The 18108-nt window shown below is 46.2% G+C and overlaps 2 protein-coding genes across 5 annotated transcripts in view; one reads left to right on the forward strand and one right to left on the reverse strand.

Annotated features, from left to right (window-relative positions):
• The first annotated feature begins 1348 nt into the window (after positions 1–1348).
• Positions 1349–4923, forward strand: IL9 (interleukin 9). The gene is made up of 5 exons (XM_003266410.2): positions 1349–1479; positions 1592–1627; positions 1710–1742; positions 3017–3148; positions 4659–4923. The coding sequence occupies exons 1-5, from the start codon at positions 1366–1368 to the stop codon at positions 4776–4778; spliced, it is 435 nt and encodes a 144-aa protein (XP_003266458.1). The 5' UTR covers positions 1349–1365; the 3' UTR covers positions 4779–4923.
• Positions 4924–8536: 3613 nt separating this feature from the next.
• SLC25A48 (solute carrier family 25 member 48) overlaps positions 8537–18108 on the reverse strand; it is a 53872-nt gene continuing 44300 nt past the window's right edge. The window contains exons 7-8 of one of the 4 annotated variants that reach the window (XM_030822805.1): positions 17200–17329; positions 8537–9140 (exon numbers count right to left, since the gene is read on the reverse strand). In XM_030822805.1, the coding sequence (XP_030678665.1) occupies positions 17207–17329 (123 nt within the window). In that variant the 3' untranslated portion in view covers positions 8537–9140; positions 17200–17206. Of the gene's footprint in view, positions 9141–15143; positions 15286–16377; positions 16516–17199; positions 17330–18108 lie in introns of those variants that run through there. The other 3 variants (XM_030822821.1, XM_030822814.1, XM_030822811.1) reach the window with 3 other exon arrangements.

Raw genomic sequence — 18108 nt, forward strand, 5'->3', positions numbered from 1 at the left:
GGGAGGCCGAGGCGGGCAGATCACGAGGTCAGGAGTTCCAGACCAGCCTGGCCAACATAGTGAAACCTCGTCTCTACATGGATGAAACTGGAAATCATCATTCTCAGTAAACTATCGCAAGGACAAAAAACCAAACACCGCATGTTCTCACTCATAGGTGGGAACTGAACAATGAGAACACATGGACACAGGAAGGGGAACATCACACTCCGGGGACTGTTGTGGGGTGGGGGGTGGGGGGAGGGGGGAGGGATAGCATTAGGAGATATACCTAATGCTAAATGACGAGTTAATGGGTGCAGCACACCAACATGGCACATGGATACATACGTAACAAACCTGCACATTGTGCACATGTACCCTAAAACTTAAAGTATAATAAAAAATACAAAAAATTAGCCGGGAGTGGTGGCGGGTGCCTGTAATCCTAGCTGCTTGGGAGGCCGAGGCAGGAGAATCGGTTGAACCTGGGAGGCAGAGGTTGCAGCGAACCTAGATTGTGCCACCACACTCCAGCCTGGTGACAGAGGGAGACTCTGTCTCAAAAATAAATAAATAAGTAAATGTTACTAGTATGTAGTAAGTTCTCAGTAAATGTTAGCTATTATACTCTTTCAAGTACTGGGTTTTTACTTGATGTCATACAGTGTTATATAAGGTCTCCAAAGATACTGAGGAGTCCTCAAGGCCAATTTTAACAAGCATGGTTGCCACATTCTTGTGCTTATAGTTGAAGATTTCTTCTTTCAGACACTTGCACAAAGGGATACTTCTAAGACGCATTTGCATTAGGTGGCGAATTTGGTCCTGGGTATGAAAATCACTGAGATTTGGGAATAAAGGATAGTAAGACTGAGGTTGCAATTACTAAAGGAAAACCCCAACAGAGAGAAGTGAAGTTCTGCAATATCACGCACCCTCCCCCGACCCGCTCTCTCTCCCCAGGCCCCCCTTCGTTAGAACACCCATGACTGGCTATATTATATCAACATTTCCCATAATGTAAAAAGGGAAAATACAGACCTGGGCTTTCATGGAAAGTATTCTAACTCTCACAACGAGAATGCCTGCCTTTGAATTTTTTTTTCTTGGTTTTTAGATCTTTAACTTTTCCTTCAGCATTTCAGTACTCAACTTTTTGAAAATCATCTTTTCTGAGGAATGATATTTCCTGGCACAACATCATCCTTGTCAAGTGACTCAGTTTGATTTTTTTGTTTGTTAATATAAAGTGGCCCCAACTTACAGAGAAAAAGTGGGCTCTTGGTATCAGTTTGATGTCAGGGGTTTTCCACGTTTGAGAGGGAACTTTAAATACCACTCGATCTGAAGGTGTCTGCAGGCGAGCTCCAGTCCTCTGTCAAGATGCTTCTGGCCGTGGTCCTTACCTCTGCCCTGCTGCTGTGCTCCGTGGCAGGCCAGGGCTGTCCAACCTTGACAGGGATCATGAACATCAACTTCCTCATCAACAAGATACAGGTAGGCTGCAGGGGGCGCCCGTGGGAAAGACCGCCACTGACAAAGTGAAATATGTATGAGGATGAAAAAACTCGGGGCTAACTAAAGGTCCTTATCTCTCTATCTACTTTAGGAAGATCCAGCTTCGAAGTGCCACTGCAGTGCTAATGTGAGTGAATGCTCTTTAAGAACTTTCCAAATTAATTTTAATTTTCACATCTGGAATCTTCACTCTGAAATTTCCCTTGCAGGTGACCAGTTGTCTCTGTCTGCCCATTCCTTCTGTAAGTATAGTGAAAGAATATAATTTTGACCTTGCATTTTTTTGGTTTGTTTTTAAGTAAAAATAAGTTGCTTTATTTAATATTTAATGTTATACATTGTTGCTTAATTCAATTGTTACAGATTAGTATTCCCTGTTAAAACCGCATTGTTACAAATTATTCCCTTTTAAAACTATGATCTTGAAATCCTGTATTATGAACATTTCTTTGTATTTAGTTAACTTTATGCCTCTTGAGAAGTCTGAACACTTTTCAACATTAAAAAAAGAATCCTGAATATCTTTTTAGATAGGTGGCCATGTGCACAATTAAATAAAACTGGAACTAAGGATATAATAATTGCTATAGCTCATATCATATTGCTTTCTAACTCATTTACTGATAACTCTAGAGTTGTGAAACAATGTAAATAAAATGACAAGTCCTTATCTTTCATCTGTCATGAATGATCTATGCGCTATACCTCCCCCTCCCTGCCTCCTCCCTTCCTCCCCACCACCCTGTTGTCTGTCTAGCTGATTAGAGTGACTGTTGGTTTGAATGCTGCCCTCTGGGCAGATAGAGGATCTGAGGTTGTGAGTGGAAGGAGGGCTTCCAGAGGTCCACTGTCCACTCTGGCAGGAAGGATGGGTGGCAGGAAAGTTCTGATTCCTAATTCAAACTCCTGGGTAGGGTGAGGAGGAGGCACTAAAGGTGCAGTGCATTATTCTTTCTCATGCAAGGCCTGGGAGAATCTGAGCTTCTTGCCCGGGCTAGGGTAAGACATCGCACCCATCGCAGTCCATCCATTAGGTGAGAAGAGGATAGAGCGCCTTCTGGGCAGGAACCAGGCAGACAGCACAGCCCCTGTCCCTCGGTGTACAGTCCGTGTTTTTAGCTGCTGCTGAAATACCAGCTGCATTCAATTGTCACATCCCATTAACTGGTGTGAAAAGGCTTTTCCTCACTCTGCACTTTCAGACTTACAATCCTTGAAGCTGGGAAGCACCCGTTGAAAAGAATATTCAGAGCTGACTATTTCAGGGCCCACAGCCCTCATGTTTCCTGGATGTAACATACAGGAAGTCTCCTCCAGGAGATGTCACTGTGGAAAAATGGCATCCCCTTTAAATATGGGAGATCACTTCCTACATTGGCAAGGGACCTATCTAAAAATAATGCAAGTTTGAGTAACGGTAATTAAATAAAAATCATCTCTATTATATTGCTCTTTGTGATATATTTCCAAAGCTGTCCTCAGAATATTTCTTGAATAAATCCTTACTATTTATCAGGACAACTGCACCAGACCATGCTTCAGTGAGGGACTGTCTCAGATGACCAATACCACCGTGCAAACAAGATACCCACTGATTTTCAATCGGGTGAAAAAATCGGTTGAAGTCCTAAAGAACAACAAGTGTCCAGTAAGTTTGTTTTCATATGTGATATGTTCCCGTTGGTGATTTCTATGTGAATGGTGATGCCAACCTTGTTTGAACTCAAAAGGATGATAAAGTTGGAATTGATAGTTCAAGGTTGATAAAAGACATCTAAGAAATTTAATCAGAAGTAATATAATTAAAGCGAGATCCATTGAAACAATAGAATTAAAGTGAGATGGATCATTGTTCCCGACAAGGCCATTTACTTCTCTCTACTATGGAATAATTAAAGAATCCTTTCTGAGTGTAATGAGAAGCTACAATCTAGAGAATCAGGGATGTAACTCACATAACCCTAAATTATCCCAGAGATTCAATGTACTAACTGAATGGATGTTGTTAACAGGGATTTTTTTTTTCCTGTTGATTAAGGAGGTTTTGTTTTGTTTTGTTTTGGAGACAGAGTCTTGCTCTGTTGCCAAGGCTGGAGTGCAGTGGTGCCATCTGAGCTCACTGCAGCCTCTGCCTCTCGGGTTCAAGTGATTCTCCTGCCTCAGCCTCCCAAGTAGCTGGGATTACAGGTGCGTGCCACCACGCCTGGCTAATTTTTGTATTTTTAGTAGAGACAGGGTTTCACCATGTTGGCCAGGCTGATCTCGAACTCCTGAACTCAAGTGATTTGCCTGCCTTGACCTCCCAAAGTGCTGGGATGACAGGTGTGAGCCACCACACCTGGCCTGCACTAAGGAGGTATTTAAAGGGCAACGCACCCAGGTCAAGGTGGAAGCTTGCCACTCATCCTGAATGCCCGTCCACACATTCTTTTCTTCAGCATATACCCTAGTCCCTGACAGCAGAGTGGGATGGCAATTTGGATAGAGGTGACCTCCCTCTTTTTTGGGTATTAGCATCTCCACACAAGATCCTAGAAGGCTGAAAGCCCTGAGCTCAGCTGTTTAGCTGTATGTGTTTCTACCATCAATGGCATCTAGTTCTAAGTGCTTAATATATGCTGTCTCACTGAATAAATACATACCTTAGGGACAATTATTCAATTTATTACTCTCAGTGAGGTTAACTAATTTGCCTAAGGCTACATATTTAATAAGTGGCAGAGCTGAGATTTGAACTCAGGTCTATGTGACCTCAGAGCCCCACTCTTAGCCATTGTACTGTCAAATGACCTTGGAAAGACAACCTAAAAGGATAATGACACAATTTTAGGCCTCAAAGAGTCCCCAGAAAAGGCTTTCTCTAATGCAGAGATTTAGGGCCACTTAATAGGAGAGTGTGTGTGTGTGTGTGTGTGTGTGTGTGTGTGGTGTGTGTAAAGACCCCTGAAATCCAATTTGAGGTCAACCACCTATGCTGTCTTTACACCACATGAGCTAGCCTGGACCTGCCCACCTATTTGCTCTGTGTCTCAAGCTGCTTCCCTTCCCATCCCCACAATCCTCACCACCGACTCTGGCTCTTGGCAGGCTGGCTCCTGGGGCTGCTTGGCTCTACATCATTTGAGTCACTCTGTCCTTATCAACTTTTATCCCCACAGTATTTTTCCTGTGAACAGCCATGCAACCAAACCACGGCAGGCAACACACTGACATTTCTGAAGAATCTTCTGGAAATTTTCCAGAAAGAAAAGATGAGAGGAATGGGAGGCAAAATATGAAGATGAAATATTATTTATCCTATTTATTAAATTTAAAAAGTTTTCTCTTTAAGTTGCTACAATTTAAAAATCAAGTAACCTACTCTAAATCAATATCAGTTGTGATTATTTGTTTAAAATTGTATGTCTTTATTTTGAAATAAATACATATGGGAGAAAAACAACATGAGCTTGTCTCTAGGCAATTATTCATTTTTTGCTGCTCAGAACAAAGAAAGCTACAAGTGTTGTTAAGGGGGAGAATAGATCAGACGCTCCTGTAGTGATAAGACTCCTGATGCTGAATACAGACCCTCAGGCTCATAGGCTGTGGCTGGAGCTGCAGGGGGCCTGCAGGGAGCAGTTACAAAGAATGTCTATGGGGACCATCTGAGGGTTGCCGCTAGGGGAGGCTGAAGGCATGTCTGACACTTCTAAGGGGGCTAGGGTCCTGAGAAACTGGCCATGTGCCTGAAAGAGGCGGAGGCAGCAGCTTGGAAGTGGGAGACTGCTCAAGAATGTGGGCATGCAGAATAAATGCTTAATAATTAAGTGCTTAACCCACTAGTTATGGTAGGAAGTAGATATTATTATTACGCATTTCTGTTTTATATATGCTGAAACCAAAGCTTAGAAAGTCTGCATGGCATTCCCAAGATCCCACAGGTGGTGAGATTTAGATGAAGGATTCACCCCTAGTGCTCTCTGCTTCCAAACCCTTTGCTGTTTGCGTTCTGCCCCTTTCTTATTCTCTTTATACCAAGGGTGTACATTGTGCTTCTTCCAACCATAGCCTGAGGGTAAAATAGACCCATCATAATTCCAGTCCACACTCTCATATCCAGAAACCTAGGGAGTCAGATAGGTTTCAGAATTCAAGCTTTTTAGCCTTTTAGAAAGTTAAAACAATCCATGTGCCATATATTACATAACACCCACAGCAGGGCCTGGGGCAAGTTTCCATAATTAAACATATCAATCCTGCAGCAGTCACTGAAATGGTCAAGTTTTGCAGCCAAATGAGTCCTAACAAATCTTGAGTTTTCGCAGCTGTTTGGATTTCAGAATAATGATAAGAAATTAGTAAGCTGCATTAACAAAACAGCCTTTCTCTAGCTCATGGCCTACTTAACAAGGGAGGTGGGGGCTGGGGGCACTCTTCCCAAGACATTTTATCTGGGGCTGGGCTGGGCGTCTCCAGGAGGAATAGAGGTTTCTGTAGCTTCCTGGACAGCCAGCTGTATGGAGTTCCAGATCACAGCTGAAGGGCCTTCTCTTCTCCTCTCCTCTATGTGGGTTTTCTGAATGACTGGTGCCAGACATAGTGAATCATGTGACATTATGTGGTTTACCACCCGCAGCATGGGGAGACACCAGCCCAAGCAGGATCACAGCAGGGACAGATGCTGATGGTTGGTGATGGTTTCAGAATACAACTCGGAAATGCAACATGTTGCCAGAGGATATGGGCAGAGACGAGCTTCCACTCACTGATGCAGATTAATCACCAGCATAGCTTGGTGCTTTCCCTCAGCTCTTCTGCAAAAGTCACATAACCTGCAGTGTTCATTCCTGCAGGCAAGCTCCAAGGAGGGTTCACTTACAGTGAAGTGTGCTATAATTATCATCTTCTCGGTGCCAGGAGAGTTGAGATTCATCAAGAAGCCACCCTGGAAAAAGGAGAACTAATATTCATCGTTTACTCTGTACCAGGCACTCCTCTAAGCCTATTTTGTAGAATATCTGGTTGGATCCTCACAACAACCCCATGAGATATTTATATAATTGTTGTATGTAATTTTTCCCATTGCACAAATGAGATAAGTAGGCCCAATAAGGTTGCATAACTTGGCCAGAAGCACGTTGCTCACAAGCGGTGAAGTTGCTACCCTCTCCAGGTTGCCAGGCCCCAGGCAGAGTTGTTTCCAGTAGATTCCAGATCAAAGCACACACTGCAGGCCAAAGCCAAGCCAAGATGTGGCCAGCCATAAAGCTGGCTTGCCCATCTATCCATCCATCCCTCCCTCTGTACGTCCATCCAGTTTGAAGCAGGAAGATGCTGTGATGTTTAAACCTCACAATTCCTCTCCTCCCATTGTCACACTGTCACCCTGATTCATTGACCCCAGACCAAGACCTTCCTTTCTCTGCAAAGGGAGGCCTCAGCAGAAACTCAAAGAGGACCCAAAGGGCTTCATTCTTTATTTTTATCACTTTAAAAAGATGGCTTTAGCCAGGCACAGTGGTTCATGCCTAAAATCCCAGCACTTTGGGAGGCTGACACAGGCAGATCACTTGAGCCCAGGAATTTGAGATCAGCTTGGTCAATATGGTGAAACCCAGTCTCTATGGAAAATACAAAACTTAGCTGGGTATGGTGACATGTAACTGTAGTCCCAGCTACTCAGAGTCTGAGATGGGAGGATCGCTTGAGCCTAGGAGGTCGAGGGTGCAGTAAGCCATGATTGCACCGCTACACTCCAGCCTGGGCGACAGAGCAAGATCCTGTCTTAAAACAAACAAACAACAACAACAGCAGCAACAACAACAACAAAAAACAGATGGCTTCATTGAGATACGCTTCAGATACCATATGCAATACAATTCATCCATTTGAAGCGTATAATTCAATCGATTTTAGTACATTGGCAGGTTGCGCAACCATCACTTCTTATACCGTATCGTATTGTCTGTAAATAGAGGTAATTTACTTCTCTTTTTCCAATTTGGATGCCTTTTCTTTCACTTCCTTGGCTAATTTCTGGCTAGAACTTCCAATACAATGTTGAATAGAAGTGGTGAGAGTACATATTCTTGTTTTGTTCCTGATTTTAGTGGGAAAGGATCCAGTCATTCACGATTAAATATTAATATGATGTGAGCTGTGGACTTTTCATAAAAGCTTAGTATCAGGCTGGGAAAATTCCCTTTTATTCTCAGTCTGTTGAGCACTTTTATCATGAATGAGATTGGACTATGTCTGATGTATTTTCTGCACTTATTGGTATAGAGGTTATTGATACAGAAGTGAATTCTTGGCTTTAGAGTTTCCAGTGGTAACTTTCCTAGCCCTGGGATAGAAAGTAACTCCTTGGACTATGGAAGAGAAGTCCGAGAGGAGAGGATGATGGCAGACACTGTTGAGTTCCCTGGAGAAGGGCTCTCTGCCTGGCCCCCAGCAGAGCCTCAAGGTAAAGGGCAGAACTCCTGGGGAGGGTAGAAAACCAAGAGTGAAGGGCACATGAGCCATATCCCCTGAATGCCCTGGGAGATGACATGAAAAGAGAATGCCTCTCGCCACGTAACCCAAGGTGTGGTATAGGGAGGACCACCCACTGGCCCTAGGAAGCGGGGCTTGATGCAGCCCCCTGAATAGTTTCAACGGAGAAACCAAAGATTTTCACACAGGGCAGAGACGGGCACTGATGTGTCTTAGAGGATGGTAAGGCCGGAGAGGCCTTGGGATGGGCATATATGGCAGGCTCGGACGACGGGACAGGGACCAAATGGGACTGAAGATGCTTCTACAGAAGCCACCCTGGAGGGAAAGCCATGCTCAGGACTAGCCAGGAAGAACATCAGGGTAGGACAGAGCACCTCCCAGGTCCCTGAAACCTCTCCCTAAATCCCAAACTTCCCAGATCTAAAGTCAACCCCAGGGGAAGGTGGAGAAGGAAAAAATCTTGAACTGGGCATTTAACTTAGAATTTCGAAGTTTTACCCTGAAAAGGCAAAATTATTTTTTTCTGTCATCAGCTTGAAAAAAAATCTCAATTTAGTTAATAAAAAATAAAGAAACCTTCATTTATTTGCTGCAGACCTGAGGATGTGATTTAATCACTCAACAGACACTAACAAGTGCACAGTGAGGAGCACGCGCTGAACTCAGCGTGCGGTGAGGAAGTCGCTACCGCTGTCCTCAGGATCCACGGGTGCAGGAGCAGGGAAAAACCTGGTCTATGCTGAGAGGAGACCGGAGGCACGGGGACGTGGTACTTGAGACTGGAGGGAGTGGCTGAGCCCAGAGCTCACTGGCCCCTCCCCATCCTCAGACAGGAGCGAAGCAATGTTTCTCTGGGTGGTTTCTGGCTCCCTGGTGCTCATGGTCTGGACTTCTCTGCTGGACCAAACATTTCTTGGAAAGCTCTTTGATGCCAGCCTAGCAGAGTGCGCATTGGGGATCACAACCTTGGGGGGCTTGAATCAGTGATTCATGAGGCATCCCAGGCATCAGAAGGGCCACGTCAGTATCTGCACCATCCTAGCCCACGCTTGCTAATTGATGTCCACTTGGAGGTCCAAAGGCAAAACATCTGCAGCTCTTAGGGCTTCACATGCAGAGATGACGCCCAGGGAACACTGTAGTCATTCTGTGTTCACCTCCTGGAAAAAGCAAACAACCCAGACTCAGAGAAGAAGGCAGGCAAAGAACAGAAACCAGAAAAATCACACCAGGCCACCCCTTCCTCCAACCCCTATGTTTTGCACTTTACAGTTTACAAAAACACTTTTTCACTTGATCCTTATGGAAGCTGTGCAAAGTAGGTAAGGGAGACCAGTGTGGCCATTTTACAGATGGCTCAGGGGGCACTGATGCCTGCAAGAGCACAGGTAGCTGATGGCCTACGAGAAACTGGAACCCAAGGGGAAGGTCTCCCTAGTGTGAAGTTCTTTCCACCACAGAGAAGGAAAAGGGCAACGCCAAGGGAGATAGTGAGACCCAGGAAACAGGAAAAGAAGTGTCACGGGGCCCAGGTGCTCTCACCACAGGGCCAAGGTCGTGCACTCCCAGACGCGGGCTCCTGCCGAGAGTTTAGTTGACCTCTGCTGCCACCAAGTGGCTGTTCTGCAGGGTATCAGCCTTTGGGTGAGGGATATGTACATATACATATATATATATACACATACACACACACATATGTATTTTTTCCCCTGTAGGGCAACAGTTCTCAAAGAGGACCCACGAGGTCAAAACCACTTTCACAGAACACGAAGATGCTATCCGCTCTTTTCAATCTTATGTTCTCACAAGCGTACAGTGGAGTTTCCCAAAGGCTATATTGCAAGTGATAACCCACAGACTAAAAGCAAAAGCAGACAGGGGAACACAATTGCCCTCTGTTTAAGCCAGACTTAGCCGCAAAAACGGAAAATGCAAGTCTTCTTGTTAATTACATTGGCTTAGAAAAAATCGTTATTTTCATAGCATGTTATTTATGTTAAAATGTCATGGGTTTATTATTATACCTAAGTGGATAAATATTTTTGAAGTTCTGTTTGAACTTCCAGTAATTGTTGGTAAATATATATATATATATATATATATATATATATATATATATATGCAGGTGTTCTTTGAGGTCCTTAATAATTTTCAGGAGTGAAAGGGGCTGCTGTTGAGAACTGCTGCTGTATGGTAATGGTTTTTGTTCTTCTTTTCATCATTCCTGGTAAGGCAAATTGGCCAACTCTGAAGCCCCCAAACTCCAAGACACAGACACCAAAACTGGTTCTTGGCTTGGAATTCTGTTTTGTTTTCATCCTTCTTAAAAATAGGATTCCATTTGTTTAAAGACTTTCCTGACCATGACAACAGAAATTAATGCCTGATACTAAGCTCCCTGAGGGCAGGGTCCCTGCCATTGTCACCCAATGCCTATAACAGCAGTCAGTTATAGTTATAGCCACAGTCAGACTACACACACACACACACACACACTCTCACACACACACACTCTCTCTCTCACATACACACACAACTATATATATTATATATATTATATATTATATATATATAATATATATATATATTTGGTTAAATAGAACCATAATGTGTTGATGGAGGAAGACTCCCAAGCTGTTGGCCCCAACTATTCCACAAGATTGCCCTCTCCAGAAAAATCTAAGAGGCAGCAGATCTGTTGCTGGCTGACCCCTCCCAGATCTGGCTACCACATGAGATTTGTTTGGGTTGGAGCCAAGTTTCTTCAATAAAGCCGAATTTCATTCATTGCAGCCCAGGTGCTCCTGGGTGGGAGTGAAGGTGCAGAAGATGTGCTGAGGCAGTGTCTGCCCAGCATGGAGGAGGGCAGGGGGAGGGGGTGTGGCAGGGGCTGTTACTCCGAGCCAGGCTGAGGCTGGGCAGCGAGGCAGAGCCAGCTCGCAGCCTGGAAAACAAGTGTCCAGCAGGGAGCTCTAGCTCTGCAATAAGGTGTGCTTTTATTTTAAGAAACTATAAAAACAATATATGCTTGCTGTAAAAAAATTAAAACATTACAATAAACAACATCATCAAATCACTATCATTATAGTGATGTACAAAGAAATCACCAACATCAAAGTCGCAACTGAAAGCCTTCTCCCAATCCCACATCCCAGAAATAGCCACTATTAAATTTGGTGTGCATCCTTCAAGGGTTTTTTAATGCCCATATAATTACCAATATATGATATATATTTTAAAATGAAAATGAATAACATCATATATGTTATTCTGCTCCTCCATTTCTTCACTTACAATGTCGCTGACATATTTCCATGACAATATATGTGAGATCTATCTCATTCTTTTTAGTGGCTGTTTGTTCAACCCCCTCTTCTATTGATAGGCATTTAGAAAGTTTCTGAATTTTCATTATTACAAACAATTCTCAATTAACATGGTCATGCTTGCATTTATGCCCATTAATTTATGCTTCCTTTATTCTAAACCCTGTTCATTCTTGCTGCTATGCTGAATCTAAGGATTGGGAAGACTCAGCCCTGGCTCTGAAGAGGGGCACAGGCCAGTGAGAAAGAGAGGGTGCACAGACATGACTGTAGCACAGGGAGGGACACAGTGCCAGAGGGGTCATGTCGGTGGAAGGGCCATGGATGCTGCTGGGGGAAAGAGAGAGAGAATCAAGGAAGCCCTAACATCTAAGGGCTTAAAGCATCTGAGCTGGGTCGAAAACAGGAAGAATTCCTGTTCCTGGTGATGCTGGGGGTAAGAGTGTCCTATAGGTTAAAGAAAAGCATAGAGGCAGGGAAGCCTGGAGGGTGCTGGGCAGACAGCAGCTGGCCCAGCAGCCTTGTTGGATCACTTGGGAACTCTTTTGGCAACAATTAAACGACCATTATATGCCTGGCACTGGATGAGACGGGGGAAATGACGAGAGCACAGGGAACCTGGACCAGAGCAATGGGAGGTGGGTCCAGAAGGGCAGTTCTGATGTGGTTGATGGGAGGCCTTCAATAGCAGTTTCAGACTCCATACTTATGTGTCCCAACACTTTTTCTTTTTTTACACCATAAAATAGCCATCATCATGGCTGCTGGCGATGTTCCCTGGGCTGGACAGCAGGGAAGTGTAGCCTCAGGAAGATTATCAAATGGGATTGGTGGTAAAATCCTGAGCTGGGGCTCAGGTATGTTGAAGCCTCAGTTTCTTCATCTGTAAACTGGATGAACAATGCTTCTCTCTGCTTGCCTCCTTCTACCATCAAGAGGTGCCATGATGATTAATAGAAACTAGGAAAGGCTCAGACACCTGAAGAAGGTGGTTGTTGCATCTCAGCGTCATCAGGAGCACCCAGTAGAAGACCCCAGTTGGCCTTGTGGACACAGCACCACTTCTAAACAAACTGTGCAAGCACGCCTTGCACCAGGAAATGGTCCAGTTGAGACAGACTTAAGAAACACATTCTAGGATGTGTTAGAGCAGAGACTTCAGGTCTGCCCAGGGATGAACCAGGTGCCAGAAGCATCTCTTCACCCGCATCCTCTGTGCCCACCCAGGCCCAGTGATACTTGGGCAGACAGGCAGGCTGGTCTCTCCCATCAATAGAGCCTCTCCAATGCACCAGAATGACATGCCACTGGAGTCCCTCATGGCTGTCCTCACCACCTAGGTCAGCATCTGCTCAACAAATGTTTGATGACTGAACAAATGAATGAACGTCCCACTGCTGGAGGGTGGGCAGCTTGAACGGTAACCTGCAGAGATACCCAGGGGACCCTGCAGTCCCAGGGGCTGTGAAGGAGAAAGATTGAGGAGGGCATGCTGAGGGTTTTATTTCAAGCATGGAACCCTCCGCTCCAGTAACAGGTTTCACACCGAAGAGATGGAACACTTTCAACTCTTTTGCACCATAGCATTGCTTTGGTGTTGGGTCTATTAAAGCAGAGATTTTTCAGAGACATGGCCCAAATCATTCAAAGGCAGGGGGTGGTGGGGGAACAGCGTAGTGGAGAAACCAAGGAAGACCTTTCCAAGAGAAAGAAAAAAGAACAAATTTGAGGACATTTCCTTCACTGGGATTTAAGCCAGGGATGGCAAATAGATTCATTTTGTATGACAGTTCTGCGCGGCTGGTGGTGGCTGCCACGGCACTGTGCTGAGAAAGACTCTGAGGCGCCACTCAGCTCATCAAGAAAGGGCTCTATGATTGACCAGGAATGCTTGTTGTGGGCACAGAATTGGGAGAGGCTGCAGGGACACACGCCACATAACAGCAAAATAGCAATGGCCTCCCCACGCAGCTCTAGCAAGGAATAAAATTTAGAACAATGAAGTCACTCTGGAAACCAGACTGTGGATCAAGTATTTTGTTTTGTTTTGTTCTCCATGTAAAAATAAGGCCCAGAGAGTGCCCATCACAACCAAGCCCAGGGCCAACCTCTCTGAAGCAAGTCACCAACGTGTGCCACTGCTCAGGGTGGGAGAACCCCTAGAAGGTTTCTGTCCCTCATCACCCTTTTCAACCACTACACCCACTGCTGCCGACCTTAGGCATCTGGGAAAAAGGAAGCCAGGCTGCCCCGCTCAGTTTCTTGCCTCACCTGTGTGGAGGGGATTTCCCTCTGGGCCTGCAACACCCACAGAGGCCTGAACAGAGAGAGAGGAATGACAGTGGCCAGGTGCCTCTTGGAAGCCAGGCAGAGGCATCTGACAGAGAAACAATGTGAAGAGGTTTTTAATGCTTTTATTTTGAAACTTAGAGCCAACTCTAGCTCTTCCATGAATTCACAGTGAGTTTACAATAGCCATGGGGGGAGGGTCTATTTTACTCCAGTTTTGTTTTGTTCTGTTCGTTTGTTTGTTACCAGGTGCAGGTCCAAAGCTGAAATAGTTGGTGATCAGTTGACCAGTGGTCAGTTGAATCCCTCCAAGGCAGAAGCTCTGCTGCCCCAGCCGGGGTGGGGATCAGTATGCTTGTAATTGTGAAGGAAGGAAGGGGTTCCAAGGACAGCCTGTTTGGCTGAAAGCCCACCTGGCGGAGAGTCTTTCTTTCTCTTCAGTAAATTCACACCATGAGTTCTGCAGACACTTTTAGCATTGACCTGTTAATGGGATGAGACCCTGGGAAGAAGGAGGAAAGACAAGAACATCATCTAACGGGAGTCTTGAAATCTTGGATCTTGGGGTCAAACAACCCATTTGGAGACTGGGTTTGTGAAGCACCAAGAGGCAAAGTACAGAGTGGCAGACGCTCTCAGGGTTGCCGGGGCTATTTGTAAATGTTCAAAAAAGGTATCATAAGAGCACTATGTCTTCTTTCCTTGGAAATCAGTTTTCCTGAAACTGAAGGTAGGCTAATGAGACCTGGAGCATGCATGTCAGGACAGAGGGCAGACCAGCACTATTCCAGGAAGCTCTGGGGGCTGGTCTTGAACAGGTAGGGATGGCAGAGTTGGATTCATGAGCCACAGACAAGTCTGAGAGCCAGCCACTGGTGAGTGAGTGGGACGCCACTTCCACTACCAAAGGTCACTGATCTTCCTGCATGGGACTTGGAAAAGCTGGGGGAGATCTCCATGCCTGGTTGTTGGAAGGCACCTGGCAGCTGCTGGGAGCTGGGTGATCTATCCCCTGCAGGCTCTTAGAAACAATTCTCCAGTCATCCCTGTCATCTGTACCCAGGAACTCTCAAGATGGTCCCCATCCCGCCACTTCTTAGGGACGGCTTGGCTCCCTGGATCTCTAATGTATGTCATCTCACTCTGTCCTGGGTCTAGACAATGAGGGAGGCATTCAAAGAGTGGGTGTGACTGCTGCCTGAGCACGGCCTTCTCCAAATCTCAGAGCTACTTTGTAAATTAAAATCCAGTCTTGTTAAAAGGCCTTGGTGTTTTGGGGTTACAGCAGGAAGTTGAATGCCATGGGCAAGACTTGTTTAAGATGAATCTGCAGACCGGTGGCTGGGGACCTCCCTCTCCCACCAGGAGGTAACAGCCTCCTCCCTGCCTTAGCACTCCTCCCTCCTAAGGGAGACAGACGTCCATGCCCCTTGCAAGAAAGAGCGCTTTCAGAAAGAAAAGCTTCCAATTGGGTTGGTCACTGCTTGTGAAAGGCTAAATGCAGGACAATCGTGATTGGGTTGCTAGAAAGTTCCTCCTTTGTCCTGAAGCAGTCAATCACCAGGATGGTCACAGTGGCAGGTATGACAGGTTGGGCAGGCATCCAGCCACTCTGGGATCTGGGAGGTCTTGGCATTAAAACCGTCTTGTAGCTGAAGATTTCATGACATAGGAAAATGGTCCCAAACTACTAAATGGGAAAAGAGGGCTGTAAAACACTGTGTAGAATAGGATCCCAATTTGAAAATACACATAAGACATACTTGGAAGAATAACAACAAGGTCTTGTGATGACAGGTCTTATTATTTTGTTCTTTCTATTTATATAAATTTTCTATTTTTGTCTACAATAAAAATGCCTGGCTTTTATTATAGGATTTTTAAGAAATTACTTTTCTCTGTTAAAAGGGGGAAATGGCCAATATCTAAGCACAGCTTTAAGAATAAGACGAATTCCTTCCCTGTCCTGGATGCCACCCAAATGCAGTAACTCTTCACTCAAGATGTTTAATTATGCAAACTGTGTTGCTACCCTTTTCCTTTTATAAGAAAGGGCAAATGGCCAGAAAAGCTGTGAATGTTGCCACTTTAGCAAAAAGTAGAGAGCATTTTATTTGAAGCCAGCTTCTGGGGCTTGTCCTGGGCTAACTACAGTTAGCCTGATTGGTCAGGCCCCCTGCCTTTGTCCAGGTTCTGGCACCACCCATGCACCCCGGCAGGGCTCTGCTGTCCCGAGAATGCCCCTGCCAGCTCACAGGGGAGGCAGCAATGAGGTTTTATAGACAAATATCATCCTTCCCAGGAGAATTTGTGCTAACCAAGACTGATGTCGAATGGCTTCTTGGTTGACTAGAAAGTTCAGTCCACACTCACTTTGTCTTCTGAGCTTTGCAGGTAGCCGGTATGGGGCCAGACAATGAGGAAGAAAAAGGACAGGGAGGAAGAGGAGGCCTGAGGGGATATGGGGGCTGGCCATCCACCCATCCAATGACACTGCTGAGTGGTCCTTTGTGTGCCAGGCTCTGTGTCAGGCGCCATTAGTGCAAAGGTAGGGACAGCGCAGCAGCCCCGCCTGGGGAGTGAGGGTGGATGCTTGGGCCAACGGCAAACTCTCTGGAACTCAATTTTCCCAACTGTAAGAGGGAGTAATAATAGAATTGGCCTGATAAGAATGTTGGAGGGACTAAATGAGATGAGGCTTTTCAAGCACTTGCACAGTGCCTGGCATTTAGGATGCAGTGGGGGTGGGGGTGGGGGATGGTCTGCAGATGGCGCGACTCACCCCAGCTGAGAAAGCAAGCCAGCATCCTGGAGGAGGAGACTTCTACAGCCTGGATGGCAAAGAACTGGTGAAGCCAAGGACAAGTGGGAAAGGCGCGAGAAGAGGATGTCAGGCAGAGGGGACAGCCTGAGAAAAGACCTAGGGGCGAGAGAGAGGGCGGGGCATTCAGAACAGTGGTGAGGGGTGAGGCCAGCGGAAGCAGGGTGAAGGCTTTATCTAGAGGGCAATGGGGAGCCAAGGAGGGCATGTGAGCACGGGAGTCAGATTTCTGTCTTCAGAAGAGTCCTCAGGCTACAATGATCTTTTGGCAATGAGAAAGAAAAACAGGGCATGGGAGGCAAAGAATGGTGGCAGAGACCTGTCCTCTAGGGCTCTGGGAGCCTGTGGGTGGCTCTCAGAGTCAGGCTGTGCAGTTCAGTAGGGAGGTGGGGAGACGGTGCCCCCTGCAGGTACCCTGGTTGCAGTCCTCACTTGTGAGCCTGGGTCATTGCATCTGCACAGTGAAGGTAAAAGTACTTCTCTGCAAGGGCTGTTGAAGCTGCTGGATGGGAAAATGGAGAGGCAAGCTGCCTGGAAACAGGTGTATTCTGTACCAGACTTGGTCCCTGGGGACCCAGCACACCACCAGTCACTGGTGGGCATTTCTGAACTGCTGTTTGATGACGAAAAGGGTGGCAGCTCTAGCCCCAGCCTACCACAGATTAGATATGTGACAAACAACAGGACATTTCAGAAGGCCACAACATTCTCATGACAAAAAAAAAAAAAAAAGAGTTTCAAGTTCCTGGGAGGCACAACTGGCCGGGATGGAAGCACACTGACCTGGCGCTCATGGGCTCGTCACTGCATGGTCCCCGCGGATAGCCTGCAGCGACAGCTCGTACCCAAGGAACATGGCCGCGCTCATGGGGAAGCCCCGCACCGCGTTCACAGTGATGCCTCTGAAAAACACCTTTGCACAGGGGCCGGGTTATTGCAGGGGACTGACCCACACCCTCTGCAGGGCCACCAAGGAGGGGCAGAGAATGGCTCGTGGTGCTGCCCAGCCAGGCCCCGTGCCCCGCGAGAGCCCAAAGGACCTGTGCAGGCAGAGACCACACAGGGAAGTCCCAGTCATGCCCTGCCCTGACCCATGTCATGCCTGATGGTGCTTTTCCTCCCAGACCCTGATACACATGCACTAAATACTATAGGTAAGCTGTTGGGTTAGGCAAACACCTACATACGCTTTTTAAATTGCCCTCTCTCTCCCCCTCTCTCTTCTTCTCTCACATGTACACACACACACACACACACGTACACACACACACACACACACACTCTCTCTCCTCAGGAATCTGGAAGCCCTAAGTAGACAGAGCACCCAGCCATGCCCAATCCCTGTAGCAGGGGCTTCACAGGACATCCCCAAAGTGGCAGAGAACAGAACTCGAGCTGTGCTTAAGACTCTGCAGACATGGGGTTGAGGCACAGCTTTGCCATTGAGTAGCTGTGTCACTTGGGCCAATGGCAAACTCTCTGGAACTCAATTTTCCTGACTGTAAGACGGGGGTAATAATAGAATTGACCTGATAAGAATGTTGGAGGGACTAAATGAGATAAGGTTTTTCAAGCACTTGCACGGTGCCTGGCATACAGTATAAGCATGCATTAACTGCTGATTATCATCATCACCCTCCTTGTTCTTATCAATAGTCTATCACCTAATAGGGAGTAGGACTCAACCTCCAT

This window comes from Nomascus leucogenys, chromosome 2 (genome assembly GCF_006542625.1).
Source record: "Nomascus leucogenys isolate Asia chromosome 2, Asia_NLE_v1, whole genome shotgun sequence".
Taxonomy (NCBI): Eukaryota; Metazoa; Chordata; class Mammalia; order Primates; family Hylobatidae; genus Nomascus; species Nomascus leucogenys.

Coding starts and splice junctions, on each gene's coding strand:
- IL9 (XM_003266410.2), top strand. CDS start 1,366: ATGCTTCTGGCCGTGGTCCTTACCTCTGCCCTGCTGCTGTGCTCCGTG. Junction 1,628..1,709: donor AGTGCCACTGCAGTGCTAAT/GTGAGTGAATGC, acceptor TTTCCCTTGCAG/GTGACCAGTTGTCTCTGTCT. Junction 3,149..4,658: donor TAAAGAACAACAAGTGTCCA/GTAAGTTTGTTT, acceptor TTATCCCCACAG/TATTTTTCCTGTGAACAGCC.